At 56.7% G+C, this 15,515-nt stretch overlaps 1 protein-coding gene across 1 annotated transcript in view; it reads left to right on the forward strand.

Moving 5' to 3' along the window:
- Positions 1 to 15,293, forward strand: part of Frmd1 (FERM domain containing 1) — a 28,161-nt gene extending 12,868 nt beyond the window's left edge. Inside the window, 8 exon segments of the mRNA XM_074052782.1 lie at positions 820 to 1,006; positions 1,955 to 2,110; positions 2,685 to 2,750; positions 2,830 to 2,898; positions 3,547 to 3,721; positions 4,627 to 4,935; positions 5,689 to 5,768; positions 7,238 to 15,293. Coding sequence (XP_073908883.1) covers positions 820 to 1,006; positions 1,955 to 2,110; positions 2,685 to 2,750; positions 2,830 to 2,898; positions 3,547 to 3,721; positions 4,627 to 4,935; positions 5,689 to 5,768; positions 7,238 to 7,480 — 1,285 coding nt within the window. The 3' untranslated portion in view covers positions 7,481 to 15,293.
- Positions 15,294 to 15,515: the final 222 nt, after the last annotated feature.

Below are 15,515 nucleotides of genomic sequence, written 5' to 3' on the forward strand. Positions count from 1 at the left end.
AAAAGAGCAATGGTGAAGGACAGAGAAAGGAATTTACGTGGCATGGACAATCCCGGGAAGAGGAAAGGTAGCAGCATTTCAACCCATCTTCCACAAATAGCCATTTGCTTTAGGTTCAAATCGGAAGAAAAACTAGGGTTGGAGTTAAATATACCCAATCACACCAGCACTGTGTGCTGGTGGCCATCAGTATTGTCAAGTGGTCTGGCAGCTCACGGTCTTGGGATTGGTCAGGCAGGGTCTTGTTCCTACAAGAGTCATTGACACTTCCCATGTGGAAGATTCTGGAGAGTGAAAGTGCATGGCTGTGTGGAAGGTTCTGGAAAGGGAAGCTGTGTGGCTATGGGAAGGTTAGGCAGAGGGAGGTGTGTGTGGACGGCTCTGCAGAGGCTGCGTGGCTGTGTGGCTCTAGAGCAGTCTGGACCTGGAGAACCTGAAGGTGGCGGCTGATGAAAGCCCCCTTTGGTGGTGTGTCTTGTCCCTTACATGTGTGTTAGCGACAGCCTTGGACAGGTCATCTGCCCTGTGACACTGTTTCTAAGTGCCCTCACTCAGAGAACTCTCTAGAGCAGTGTCCACCCCCCACTGGGTCCTGGGCTGCTGAAGACCCCCCACTAGGGACGGGCCTCGTCGTTGGCTAAAGCTCCCTCTTCACGAGCAAGTTCATCTGTGTATTGCAGAGGAAGACCATGTTTCTGACCCGACGACCACATGAACACCAGGCCCGGGGAGCCGGGCCTGGGAAGGGCGGGGGTGTGGGGGCACGGGCTCTGATGGAAGGAGCCATTTTTCCTGACCCTATGCCCTACTGCCCTGTAGTGACAAGGTGACCCGGCGGCTGTACTACTGCCACCTGAAGGAACGGGTGCTGAGGTCCCAGTGCACCCACAGAGAGGAGGTCTACTTCCTGCTGGCCGCCTGCGCCCTGCAGGCTGATCTGGGCAGCCACCGGGAGCTGGTCCATGTGGGGAGGTACTTCGAACCGCATGCCTACTTCCCGCAATGGGTAAGGCCCACATGGTGACCAGGTCAGTGGGTGATGCCCACCCTTCAAGAGGAGACTCTCCCTGGGGTCCAGTGAGCAGCAGGAAGGTCAGGGTACGGACACAAAGAAAACAAGCCCAAAGGCACATAGCCCCAAATGCTGGTCATGTGGTGTGGAAGGAACAGTGGCCAGAGAGGGATCCATGCCTTTCTGCCCTGACCATGCCTGGTTGGTCCGCTGTGTGACCTGGAGCTGATCTGGCCTGGGCTGTCACTCTTCCCTTATCTTTCTGAATAGCCAAGGACCCTTTAGGGGATATGTTATTCTGGAGCACTTAGCCTCTTTGTGCCTCAGTTTCCTCTCCTGTACCCTGGGAGGAGGGTAGCTAGGAGAGATGATGCTACTTAGGATGTAAAGTCCTGGACCCTGTGTGTGGATTGACATCATGCTGGGTCATTGTCCCAAGGACCTAGAGCCCCTGTCCTGAGTAGGGTCAGTTTTCTCTCCTTGTCTGTATTTCCTCAATCTTTGTCTGCCCTTCCCCTTGGGTCTGCCCGCTTGTCACCAGGCCAGGGCAGGGCCCAGCCAGCCTTTTTCAAGCTCTCAATCTGAGACACTTTCTTTCACCCCTGGTCAGGTTCTGCCTCTCCTTGGAGTCATGTCCCTCAGATCTCAGCCCTGGCATCCTCACTAGAGGGGTTTCCCCTGTATAAATCAGCACCCACAAACCTCCAAGGAAGGCTCATTCCTGTGGTCTGTGCGGGGCGTCTGGGAAACCCAGGGAGAGAGGCAGGACCCACCGATTTAGGGGCATCACCCCCCCATCTCTGGGTCCCAGGCTCAAGCAGTAGGCCTGGCCCCCCAGTTAGACACAGGCTCCAACTGCAAGAGGCCAGAAAGCTTCCGTAGGTAGAAGCGGCACAAAGAAGGCAGGGCGGGGTCTGAGCTAGCTGGTGGCTCCATCCTCAGATCATCACCAAGAGGGGCATCGACTACACCCTCAGGCACACTCCCGCCATGCACCGTGAGCTGCGGGGCCTCAGCCCCAAGGAGGCCGTGCGGCGCTTCATCAGGGAGGCCTGCCGCCTGGAGGATGTTCCCGTCCACTTCTTCAGACTGTACAAGGTTGAACCCACGGTGTCACAGGGACCCAGGGCAGGGTGGGCAGAAGGACCCCAGGGCTGGTAGTGTGACCAGGACCCCAGGAGAGGGTAGGCAGAGGGATCCCATGACTGACAGCATGACTAGGACTCATGGCTGACAGTGTGATCAGGACCCCAGGACAGGTGGACAGAAGGACCCACATGACTACCAAGTGGACGTGGCTGGTGTGTGAGATTCAGAAGGGCCGTGACATGGTAGCTGTCCTGGAGGCGCCACGCTGGGCTTTTCCCGTGTTTGAGTTCAGCCACACTCAGATGGACTGGCCCGGGACCCACACCCTGCTGTGGATAGCTCGTTGGCTCTAACTTTCCACTTACCCCTCAAGGCCCTCAGTCAGCTTATGGTTTATTCTTAGGGTGCGGGGGAGTCCTAAGATTCGTGTAGTGGGGGTCAGAACTGAGATGGTGGCAGGACAGGACAGAGCTCAGTTGTCACTCAGACCTCCGGCTCCAGGTCAGACTGATCTCAGCCCACTTGCATGAAGCCCAGCCCACCCCAGGCCCAGGGCCTTGACCTCCGACCTGTGTCCCTTTAGGATAAGAAGGAAGCTCGCCCTACTGTCCTCCTAGGGCTTGCCCTCCAAGGGGTGCTCGTCTATCAGGTGAGAGGGACCCTTCCCCCAGTTCCCTAATGCCCTGGCCCCATGTTCTCCTGGATGTGACACCTCTGCTTTCTTGCAGGAGGTAGACCACACTCCGCAGCTGCTCTATGACTTTCCCTGGCCTCGAGTCGCGAAACTGACCTTTCTGGTGGGTGTCTGCATGTGGGGAGTGGGTTCCTCAATACTTGGGAGCCCTGGAGAGCCCAGGCAGATGCATCTTCGTCCTCAGGGCCAGTGCAGGACCTTTCCTACCAGCTCTGCACCCCTCGGGCACCTCTGGGCCTGCTCGTGGCAGCACCTGCCCGCCAGTCCTGTCAGCATCAGGCCCTTAGCTGCTGCTCCAGGCCCTGTGCCATTTCTAGCGCCATGGGACTCTGAGTGGAGAAAGAGTGGGAAAGAACAAGGGTACCCAAGGCCCTAAAGACACACGGTGCTGCTTCTGACCCACCCAGCCCCAGGCTGTCACCCTGGGCCCCAGTGGCCATGACAGTAAGGGCCGCTGTACTTCAGGCTGGTCCTGGATAAGGAGACCAGAGTTTCATGTCCTACTCTGGGTGTTGCACACTGCCACAGGTGGGAAAGTTCTACATAGGACGCCGGCCTCAGATGTCCAGCTGCCTTCTTGTGACAGTGTCATAGTGACCAGAGACCTACTTTCACACAGAAACTAAATGTGTAAAACGGGAACCTCGGCCATGGCCCAGCTGGGTTTATGACTGACATTTGAAATATGTCTCTTCTCGCAGGAATGGTTTTTCAGACATGTAAAGTCACATCCTCCCTCCTGTCTATACAGAGGAGGAAACTGGAGATCCAGCCAGATGGGCAGCCTGTGACCCGGAAGCTGGTATTCTACACCAGCAGCACCTGGAGCTCCCGCCACCTGCTGAGGCTGCTCCGCACCAGCCACCAGCTCCACCTCAGCCTGCAGCCCGCACTGAGGCGACTGCAGCAGCTGGAAGAGGCAGAAGGTGGGCCCTCGCCCCGCCTGGGGTCATGCACCTCACAGATGGCCATGTGCACCCTCTGGGGTGTGAGAGTGTAACGGGTTCATCCTTGCGACCCACCAGGATCCTGGCCGCCCGTTCTGGGTTCAGCAGACAGGTCACACCTTCTGTTTCTCCTCTAATTGCTGTGACCATCAGAGCCTATCCCCCAGACGCCCAGGGTGAAGGGGGTATGGAGACCCATCCCCCCAGCTCTACTCTCACAGAGAGCAAGAGATGGAGCCTTAGTGCTGGGCCCACTGGTCGGTCTTCCGTCTCGTTCTATTTCACAGTCTTCACTGACAGGGGCCTTGCATCTGTCTCCTGGGCCACTCTTACTGTGTTCACAGGGAGCACCCAGGAGATGGCCATGTGTGCACACTGGAGCTCAGAGTACACATGGGAGTGAGCGTGCAGGTCTGTGTGTGTGTGCACACATGTGTCTATGCGTGAATGTGTTTGCGATTCATGGGTGTGAGCATTCAGCCTATGTAATGAGGGCGTCCTGTGAGGTACGCTAGGTGTGCAAGCTGCCTTGGTGCATCCTAAGACCGGCCAATAGGGTCTGTTCCCTTCCACCCCAGCCCCATCCTGGGTGGTTGGGACACTGGGAGTTCTCAGATGATGGCTAAGAGACAGGAGTACCAAATCCCCAGAGAACAATCATGAAGTCATTCTAGGAGCTGTTGGCTGCTGGTGAACTGTTCCACCCGTGGTGGCCTGGCTGTTGCAGGGTTATGCAAAGCCCTAGTCTCTGAGGATTATGTCCCCTACATCTGGCTCTGCCTGTACCTCCTGGGACCCTGAATATCGTTGGTTCCAGGAATAAGGGTAGCATTTCATCCACTTCCAGTGCCAGCTCTTACATTGCTCCCTGCCCCCCCGTACAGAGAAGAAGTGCCACCGGGAGTCCTACATCAGCGACCCACTGGAGCTGGACCTAGAGCCGGCCAGCAGGGACTCCCCGGGCAGCCAGGACAGCAGGGACAGTAGCCGGAGTCCTCCCCACCACTTCTCGCTCTACTCTGCCAACAGCCACAACAGCTCCCACACGTCAGGCATCGAAGCTGACTCTCAGCATGCAGAATCCGGGGAGCTGTCTGTGGATGAGCCCGTGGGGGCCGTGAGATTCCATGGGAAGATGTCCAGCTGCTCTGGTGGCAGCCGCAGCATCGAGGATACAAGCAACAGCAGCAAAGGTGGGTAGGGGAGAAGGCAGTGAAAAGCCTGGCCTTCCCCTACTGCCTGGCCCTGAAAGCCAGGCTATGTCGTTGTGATTCACCAGGGGTATGCCAGGATGGACCACCAGGGTCACCTGGTGTCACCCAAGGCCACCCAGGGTCAGGCAAATCTGTCACTAATGCACAATATCCACTGCTATATTCTGAGTGTCTGGTTCAAGGGAAAAAGCAGCTGACCTCCACCTGGGGAGCTTGGGCATGTTCTGTGGCCTGCAGTCCAGAAGAAGCAACAGGACATTTCGGGGAAGAGCCCACTCTTCCCATCCTCAGATCAGTTGCAGAGCAGTGCGACTGGGAGAAGTGGCTGCCAGGCTCCAGACCTGGCCTCTCTTTCCCACCCCAAGACAGATGGATGCTGGGCGGGAGGCAACCCCCATCTCTGCTCTTCCAGGAGTGGTTCCTTCTGCCTGTCCTGACAGGAGCCACCTCTGGGAGGAGACAAAGTCACATGTTAGACCATGTGTCAGCCGAAACCCAGACACCTTGGCTGGTCTAGGATTCACGTGACCCTGTGTGAGCTCACGAGGACATTTTAACTGAATGCTGAGTCTGGGACAGTGTAGCCAGCCCCACCTCTGCAGCCCTGAAAGGAGGGGAGCTCAGTCCCACCTCAGAATTACAGTGCCCGAAGAGAGTCCCGGGAGACAGGTGGCAGTTGATGCCTGAAGACCTATGCCCTCTGCCTCTGCTCACCCCTCCTTCTCGTCACAGCTTCTCGCCGGGAGCCCATCTTGGGGGCGCAGACCACCTTGGGCAGGATGAGAGGCTGGAGCACTGAGGCCCTGCACCAGGTTGGTCGCCATGTGGGCCCTTCCACTCCAGACTCTGCTCCTTCACCTCATTCTCCTCAGTCCCCCTAATAGGGCCCTCGGGACCTTCCTTGGGACTGGAAGATTCCTTGACAGAGACCCATGGAGGTGTGGCCAGGCCCTTGGGTGACACACAGGTTTAAGGCTGGTTCTCGGCCTCTGCTTCAGCACCCAGCTAAGCATGGCTTTTTCAAGGTGCACCTTCCCAGTTCTGGGGCAGTGTGGCCTGTGTGGGGTCCGTGGGTGCCACACATGCTCACCTTTCCTTCGTCCACCTTCACCACACGTGGGGAGGCTCTCTGGGGTTGCTCTCTGTCCCCCTGTCACCCCAGAGCCTTGGGCCTCCACCTGCCCTAGGAGCAGAGCCCACAGCCAGTGTCTATGAAGAGGACAGGGTGGGCTCCACCCTGGTTCTGAGCTGACATGCAGAGCCCCTGCCTCCCCTCTGGTTAGTCCTCTCAAGAATCCAGGTTGAGAGAAAGAGAAAGCCAGATGTGGTTAGCCAGTGTGACACTGGACTCAGAGAGAGAATGGACCTTGACACTGGTAGGAGGAAGAGAAATGGGCTACAACTCTCCTGGAGGCTGTCATAGCTGGGGGTGAGGCTTACAGCAAGGTCACCCATTTGGCAGAAAAGACGGTGTCTCCCTGAAGACTGGGGCTGTTGACCGGAGACGACTCTGTGATGTACTGACTGAAAACAAGGGGATGGCAGACCCCGTGCGCTCTGCCCTCTGCCTCGCCTGCCCCACAATGCACTGTGGTTCTCAGGGGTCCAAGAATCGTGGGTTTGAGTGTCACTTCATGTGGAGGGTGCTCTCAGCAGGACAGGACCTCAGTGGTCACCTCTAAACCCAATGTCCTTGCATGAAATGTTGGTTGTCTCAGAGGCCCAGGGCTTGCTTATGGTGGCCACACTCAGAGCCATTCCTGAGAGACACCGTACTTGGTGACCTGGTAACCGGGTCCAGAGAATTAACAGCGAGAGCCCTGGCTGACCAGCATCCCAGGAGTCAGGGCCCCAGGTCCCATAAAGGAAGCTCTGTGGGGTGGTTGAGGTCCTCTAAGCCCCCTGAAATGCACCAGAACCACACTAAGCCCCTGTTCTCACAGAGTTCACGACTGGCGCAAGGGATGGATGTGAAGGATCCAGTGTAATTAGGGAAACTGAGGCAGGGTGTGGTGCAGAGCTGTTGCAGGCTGGGAGGTCAAAAGAGGCCTTGGGATGAGGCAGCCTGCAAGGAAGCGCTCGTGGGCGCTGGGGCAGAGCACCCAGTGGGGAGGCAGGCCAGGCTGAGTCGAGCATCTGCAGGGAGCCATGTGGAGGGCAAGTAGGTCCGCCAGGGTTACAGTGGACTCATCAGGGCATGCAGTCCTGGACTGCAGCCACTGTGGTGGCACCAGGGGTCAGAGTGGGGAGCAGGCTGCTGAACCATGGTCTCTCACTACAGATTCAAGGGACAGAAATCAGAGGCAGGGGGGACCAGCACGGCCACAGCCTGGATGACATGTGTCTGCAGCAGCAGGTGCCACACCCCACACCAGCCTCACACAGCTACATCTCCCACTGTGTCCTGGAGGGGCTGGTGACACACCAAGAGGCCAGGGCCAACCTCCATGGCGAGAGGTCTATGAACTGCCTCTCCCTGGACCTGCTCAGGAAGGAAACGCTACCTCAAGAGTTTGTGGTGTAGGTGGTGCCCACACGGTGGCAGCCCTGTCTGCATCTGCCAGCCTGTACCGCTCCAGCACCGCTGCCCTGTCAGGCACTGGCAAAGTGGTGTCTACCCCATCCCTTCTGCCCCCTCTTCCCAGCCAGCTGTCTGTGTCTCCACCTGTAAGAGGTGTGGAATCTGCTCCAAGTTCAGCCTAGAAGTGGCGGGCCGGTCCTGCTTTTCCTACCTGTCTATGGCCCTCAAGCTTCTTCCAGGGTCCCCAGGAGGCAGAAGTTGAGGCTACCAGTGGCATTGACCTCTGGAGCAGCATGGCTCCCATCTAAGCTGGGAAAGAAGATGTCACAGCTGGGCCCAGGTCCTGGAGGAGCCCAGTGAGCCAGAGCCCTGTTCACCACCGTCACTGACCCAGGCCTCTTCTAGACCTCGTTCTTTGCGATTCCTGGGTCCAAACCCTGATCAGAGGACTGGGCTCACCGGACACAGGTTCCTCTTGCAGTGAGGGCCCAGCTCTGTCACTCAAGCCCCCTCCCTTGGAGACACCTGCCACCTGCTCATACAGGACACACTAGAAATTGATGAATGACTCTCCCATCAGAAGACCTCCTGCTCCAGGACTGAGGCTCAGGCCATAGGGTCTCCTTCCACAAAGCTACCTCCACCTGGCTGGGGATGCTGCCACTCCGCTGTCTGCAGGAGAGGTGGCTTTGGCAGGCAGGAGAGCAGACCTCTTCCTAGGTCTCATCTACCTCCCAACCAGGTGGCCCCGCATTCCTCCTAGGAGTTCCAAGGCGCCACGGAGCAGGTGGAACTCAATGAGTAATTAGATCTTGGTGCCTTTGGCTCTGGAAGGGCCCCAGGGCACGATGGGTTAATTCACTTGTGGACTTCTCAGGGATCCCCCCGCACCCCCCCCCCCCGCTGCCGCCCAGGGTCTCAGAAGCCCAGGTGCCTTCTTTATAAAGACCAGTGGACCTGTGCCCATTGCTGGTCTCAAGCCCTCAGCGGTCACTGTGAGCCACAACTGCCTAGCCCAGTGCCCAACAATGTCATCTTTTCTGTGAGAACCCCTGGTCCACGTCCACCCCCACTCCCACTGGAGACGTGGAGCGGGCTCGAGCCCTGTGTGGGGCAGTGCCTCCTTGTGCCGGGGCCTCCTCTTTCTGTGAAAGGCAATCTCACGTGCGCCATGGGCACATGCAATAAAGAACAAAACAACACGCCGGGAGTATGGGCTTGGATCAACCTGCAGGGGCAGCGGCCAGGTCAGCTGATGAAGTCTCCTGGGAACTCATGGGAGAAGCTGAAGGCTTCTTTTCTTGGGCAGCGTGATGTGGAGGGAATGACCCACCCACAGTTCTGCGTGCAACTGGGGACCACCAGGGATGGAGACGGTCACCCAGGGCTGCTCTCCCAAAGACCGGTTCTGCATAGGTACGAAATGGGTTGGCTGCCCTGACTGAGGTCAGCCTGTCCTTGTCCTTTAGAGAGCCTGCGGGGACCCAGAGTCCAGCCCACTCCCATGGGCCAGCTGTCAGGGGAGGCCTGTGCCAACTGGGTTCACCAGGCAGGGAGCAGAGCCAGCGTCAGGACTTGTGTCCACACTCAGGCATTCTTACGCACACATGAGCCCCTCCACGTGCACGAGGGCAGACAGACACAGTGAGGCCCCTCTGACACCAAGATATCACATGACATCAGGAGAGCTCCTAGCCCACCCCCACCCCCAAATATCCCCTTGCCTCTGGAGAGTAGGGCCAAGGGAGGTCCCTCTTTCACCAGGATCGCCATGCTTCACTCAAGCTGAGGTGAGGCCGTTTTGGGCTCTGGGGTCCCCTTGAGGTCAGTCCGTTCCTCTGTGACTTGCCTAGCTGCAGGCAAAAAGTGGTCATGGATGAAGGACCTGTGCCCTGCGGGTCCTGTATATGAGGACAGTGACTGGGCCAGCACCTTCAAGTGGCATGTCCTCCTCTGGGCAACCTGGGATGCAGGAGCAGCTGGGTTACCTCTTGTAGTGTCTGGGGACTGGGGCAGGGAGAGGCTCCAGCTGGGAGTCTCTTGTCCAGACATTCCCTGTCAGTCACTGTGGCCTTATCCCAGAAGCAGCAGAGGCCAGGTCAACCATCCCTAGCATGTGGATTGCAGCATTAGGGCTACGTGGAGACTGGGACCAGTCTGTGTGCTCACAGACAGAGGCAGCAGGAACTGCTGGCTGACCCCAAGAAACCACTAGGGCCCCATGGCAATTCCTATTTCTGTCCTTCCTCTGGGCCTGTGGGTAGACAGGGAGAATTGTGCCAAGTTCCCTAACTGCCGGGTAGCACTGCATTGCAGACTGTGGTGTTTGGGAGTTATGGGGTCAGGCGCCCTCTGAACCTCTGCCTAAGAGGGTACAATGAGCTGGGTTGGGATGTGGGGAGAGGCCGAGGCAAAGGCCCCAGAGGTCTCTCTTGTACCGTTGTCCATGGAATTGGACACTCACATTCCCTGTGCCCCTGAGCAGAGGCTCAGGGCAGTGGCTCTGCAAAGGCCATGCTTGGATAACCTGCGCCTCAGAGTGCCCTCACCCTGAATGACCTCCTGTGGTGGCTCGTCTGTGGCTGGGCCAGATCAGAGGTCAAGCCGGGAATCCAGATTCAGGACAGCCCTCCAGAAGTGCTCTGCCAGCTGCAGCTGCCCACCAGGAAGTGTTTCTGCAGGTCTCGCTGGGGCTGGAGGCTGCGTGCCTACCGGGGGCTTTATTGCCTTGTGAACGCCTCTTCTTTGGAAACAGAGCTTGTGTTTCTACCTGATTTCACCCTGGGGTCACAATCACCTCTTGGAGGACAGAAAATTCCAGATAGAGCCTGACCTTTCCTGAAAAGCCAGGGACCCAGCAGCCTGGCCTGGGCTCTCACAGTGACAGCTGTTCCCCGTTGTGAGGCAGGGGACAGGCGGAGCAAATGTCCCAGCACTCCAAGGAAGACTAAGATTTGGGGCAACTGTGATGGGTTCTCATGGTTGAACGGTTCTGTGAAACGCGCATGCATGTTTTAGAGATGCGTGGCTGGCACCCTGTCCCTTTCCACTCAGTGCCATCACCTGGTACAATGCAGGCAATGCTGGGAAGCCTGTGGCATGCCAGCCTGGGGCTTGCACTTGGGGAAACTTTTAACTCAGGTCCATGGGAGAAGGAGCCCAGCCCATTACAGCTTGCTGTAGAGTGGCAGGCTTCCCGGGTTCCTAGACTCTAGCGCATCCTACCCTGGAACAGACAGCAGCGGGGACAGAAGTCACATCATGACACAGACGTCTCCCTGGAGCCAGAGCATATGGGGACGGAAGAAACACAAAGCTGGCACACGGAGCCATAGACACAGGAGAAGGTGCCTCTCAATCCCACTACTAGAGCTTCTGAGTCCCCTGTAACCATCACAGGACGCAAAACCCACCCACCGCAGTGGGAGGCACCTGGGTGGTATTTTACAGGTACAGAAGGGCCTGGGAAAATGCGGTGAAAATGCTGAACATCAACTCAGCGCATATTAGTCGTGGATAACTAATTACTGAAGACATTGTCCCTGACATTTGCAATTATTTGTGTTATTCTTCAGCTTTTTCAAAGTTGAGATTTGATGATTTTTTTTAACATTTCTCCATTTATCTTCATGCCTACTTTAAAATTCGTGATTTAAATTCTTTCTTCCTAAAGAGGATTCCATGTGGCATGCCAGCCTATGTCCGTTTCAGGCTTCAAATAAAGCTTAAGGTAGGGATTTGGATCCCAGAGTCTTCGATGGCACACCGAGTGGCTGGCTTTCAGGGATGTGTGTCCAAGTGTCCTGTGCCCCTCACTCTGCTCAAGGCCCCCCAGGTGGGGGCCAGGAGCAGGCTTTGGGCTGGCATCTCCTCTCCTGCCACTTTCCCTGAGGTCCCCACTGCTGTTGATTCTCCAGCTTCCCAGATGCTGTGGCCTGGGGTCCGAGTTCCACCTCATGCTGCCATGGCATCTGCACCTCGTGAGCCTGATAGACCTCCTGCTAACAATGACTGCTCCCCAGTGGCCCTTTTGCTGTTGTCACCAACAGGCACATGGAGTATGACAGGCCGAGGAGTCAGGCTACACAGCAGAAACTGGAAGTCACTGTCGCAATGTGGCCAGGATCAGCTGGCAGCACCTTCAGTTAACACAATCGCCCAAGGGGCCCTGGTTTGCCCAGTGCTGGGCAGATGTGGGGCCTGGGGCTGCTGGAACAAGGTGAGATGTGGGGGTGGATGCCCTCCAGAGCAAACCTCAGCCACCTGCAAAAGGACTTGGAATGGTGTCACGCGGGCAGTGAGACTGGAATGTATTTGAGTCTCGGGAACAGCGAGGACTTTGTGGAGTAGGGCGAGGTGGCTGGGCAGGAGGACGGTGTCCAGGGGTAAGAACACTCAGCCCGGGATGGGAGTTTCAGGCCTGCAGGCTGGCTGGCCCATCATGGAGCCAGGCCCTGAGGTCAGCCCATCCTTGCACTTGGCTGTCATGTGTGATGACCACCACGATGCTCTGGTGTCCTGCCAGCGCCTGGTGTGTCCACTGTGTGGCATCTCAGTTGTCTTCCGCAGAAAATCACCACCACCGGGGCAGCTTGTGAACCGACAGCAAACAAACATCATTCCTCACAGTCTGGCAGCTGAACGCCCAAGGCGAAGGTGCTGGCTGACCAGTTCCTGTCCGGACCCTCTTCCTGACTTGCTGTGACCTCAGGCAGTGGAAGGAGCAAGGAGGTCTTTGCTAATCCCATCATGGGCTCCATTCTCCTGATGCAGTCGCCTCCCAAAGACCCCATCCTTTAATTCCGCTCACCTTGGGGTTGGGATGTCCCTATGTGAATTGTGGGAGACATGCAGTCCACAACATAGGGTATAACCCACTGCTATTGACTTCCATGGCAGGCAAACGTGGGGCACACCTCTCTCTCATTTTAGCTTTGACTCTGCCTGGACAGGAGCCTTGTGCATTGACTGTGGCATGCCCGGTGCCCTAGGCAGGCCTGGCACACAGTAGACATCTTAACAGAGCTGTTTGAAGAGTGAATGAACAAATGAGAGGAAGGTTCAGAGTGGGGGGCTCAGCAGGCATCAGTGATGGCACTGCCTCACCCTGAATATGCTGGGTAACCCACCAGAGCTGAGGCCAGATGGCAGACCAAGCCCCTGCTGGGGACCAGAAGCTTCCTGACACCGGAGTCCTCACTCACTGCCTGGAACTGCAGACAGCGGCCTCACATCCTGGATTCTGACAGGCACCATGAAGAAGAGACGCCCCAGGGAAGTGTAAGACCCTACACCGGAAGGGTAGTGAAACAGCTCACAGCTCGCTCGAGATTCCATGTGCTTCTTCCATCAATGATGAGCTTTCTCTTCTGCTAACAAAGCAGAGTCTGAGCCTTGATTTTGTGTTGTCTCCATCAGCCCCAGGGTACGTAGTCTGAGGCCTAGGCCAGGGCCACTCTGAAAGCAGCTGACTCCTCGCCTCAACCATGTGTTGACAGAGCTCTGCCTGACTCTTCCGGATGGTGGTTTCCCTCTGGTCACACAACCATCCCTCTATGTGACCCTGGCTGAACTTCTCCTGATTACCCTTGCCACCTGGGAGACAGTGCAAGACTGTGCTGCTCCGACCATGAGGTTAAGTGTAAGTTCAGAGCTGTGCTCCAGCAGCTGCAGGAAGCTCTGTGGCTGTGCTCACACCTCTCCCAGGAGTCCCCTCTACCAGACGGACGCGACCGTCAGAGGACAAAAAGGTGCAAGTACCCCTGCTGCGTAGGTGTGGAGGAAAGCCCTCCTCCAGAGCTGGTCACCGCCTGTGCCCCCTAGACACAGCCAAGGCAGGAGCTCTGAGCTCATGGGCCTCAGAGTGTCCCTCTTAGGGTGGGGTGACCATGCAGAGACCAACACAGCACCCTCACACCCAGCCCTGTTACATCTTCCTATTGTCATTGCCCACCCTTTGGACACTGCTCAAGGAGCCCTCCAGAACCTGAGTGGCTGGGCTGTTCTCTGTTTCTGACACTGCCTGTCCTTGTCACATGGATGGTAATGTTCTCTCCTTCTTCCTCGTTTGATTTTGAACCCACAACTCTTCCTTGATGTGTTTTTAACTACTGCCAAATATTGTTCTTCCAATAAATCATTATAAAATATCTTTAAAACCAGTGACCTCTGTCCTCCTACAAATTTGAAGAAGAGTGAGTGGGGTTTGAGCTCCAGGTCGTCCAAGTGCCCTGAAGACACATCGCGTTTACCCACCTGAGTTGTTGTCTGGGGAGCCTCTGTGACGCTCCGACTAGTCTGCCCCATCTCACATCCCGCAGCCCCCCAGGCCAAGGGGCAGAAAGGGAGGTGCTGCTCACGATCAAGGCGGCCCCTCCTGCTGGCCCTGCCCACTGCAAGACCACCAAACACGTGAGCCCCAGCATCCTGCAGACGCCTGCCTGTGGCTTTGGGGTGCTGTGGGCTGGTTTCTCTCGCTCGCACCGCTCTGGAGTGACGCGCCACCCCGCTCCCGAGTGACGCGCCACCCCGCTCCCAGCACAGAGGCTGAGGATGGCAGCCCGACACACACTTCCCTAGATGGTAGCATGGCGGCTGCACCAGTTGGTCACCCTCTTCCCCATCCACGAGGCACGCCATCACAGACCAGCCATGCAGGGCCACTGGTTTAAAGCCATTTTCAACCATCTGCTGTAAGAAACAGACACTGGTCTTTCTCTACAGAGCAACTCTGTTTCCATAACACTGGCCTCGCTTATGAAGGAACATGAAAAGAGGCATTGGTGTGCGCCACGGCCGTCCCACGACGTGCCCTGGGGACAGCAGCATCAGGACTGTGCACCCTCTGCTGCCCACATCTGCAGGAGCCTCGGGTCTGTCAGCCCCTCCGTGTCGGAACGGACAGGGGACACTGACGGCAGTCGCCCGCAAGCAATGCTGCGCAGCAAGTTTCCTACACAAGGACATCAGCGGCCCTGGTCTCCACAGTGCCCTGTCTCTTAGGTCTTTTGTTTGTGCATCAAAAGACTTTGTGCTATCAACAGAACTTCCCCAGGGGAGTCACAGCTTGTGCTTCAGAGCCACCTTGAAGGTAAATTTGATTTTATTTTGAGCCTCTGGGGAGCATTTTGGAACCTCTGGGTTTTCACAAGTTTGGGGACACTAGTGACCCTTGAGGAGAGTCAAGGACACCAGGATTCTGCTCATCTCAGGTTCCATATTCTGGCCCCGTTCCTTTGGTACCTCTGATATAAATCGTTCCACGATTCTCTTTTGAAAAGTGTGCTCCAGCACGTTGTATGATCTGTGATTCCATTTGAGGGCCGTGGAGGGCTCCCCGTAAAGCACTGCTATAAAAGGGAGGGGTTTGTTTGTCAAAATCCGAGCAGCCTAGCCCTGCACGTCCTGGTGCCCGCTGGCCAAGCATGGCTGTCAAGCACTTGCTGTGTGAATGGAGACAGCTGTGAATGTCAGAGCCATGCCAATCGGGGAGACAGTGTAAACAAAGAATAGGGAATGCCTTACTAATATTTTATATTGATTGCCTGTTGAAGTGATCACTGTTGATATGTGGGGCTGAGTCAGATCCACATACTGATCGGTCTGTTATCTATCCACTCATTGGTCTGTCTATCACCTACCTATTAACTGACTGACGTATCACCTTCCCATCATCCAGCCCCTCAGTGATCACCTGTCTACTCATTCATCACTCCTTGGCTCCATCTATCACCTGTCATTCCCCTAGCTAATTATGTGTGTCAGAACCACGAGTCCAGGTGGATGCCTGGTCCCAGCACACTGCTCTATTTGCCATCCTTCCTGACAGGGAGAAGCCCAGCTCCTTCACCTTCAGGACATAATATCTCTGCCCAGTGTCCAGGGTGTGCCCAGCTTCCTGGCCACACCACTGAAAGCTGGGCCAGACCCCAGGCCTGGTCCCTTCCCCAGTAAGGGCAGGAGGTTCAGCCCCGAACAAGGGATGCCAGCTTGAAACAGCTCTGGACTTCCACTTGTGCATTCGCCCCCAGCCCCCGGC

This window comes from Castor canadensis, chromosome 1 (assembly GCF_047511655.1).
Source record: "Castor canadensis chromosome 1, mCasCan1.hap1v2, whole genome shotgun sequence".
Classification (NCBI taxonomy): Eukaryota; Metazoa; Chordata; class Mammalia; order Rodentia; family Castoridae; genus Castor; species Castor canadensis.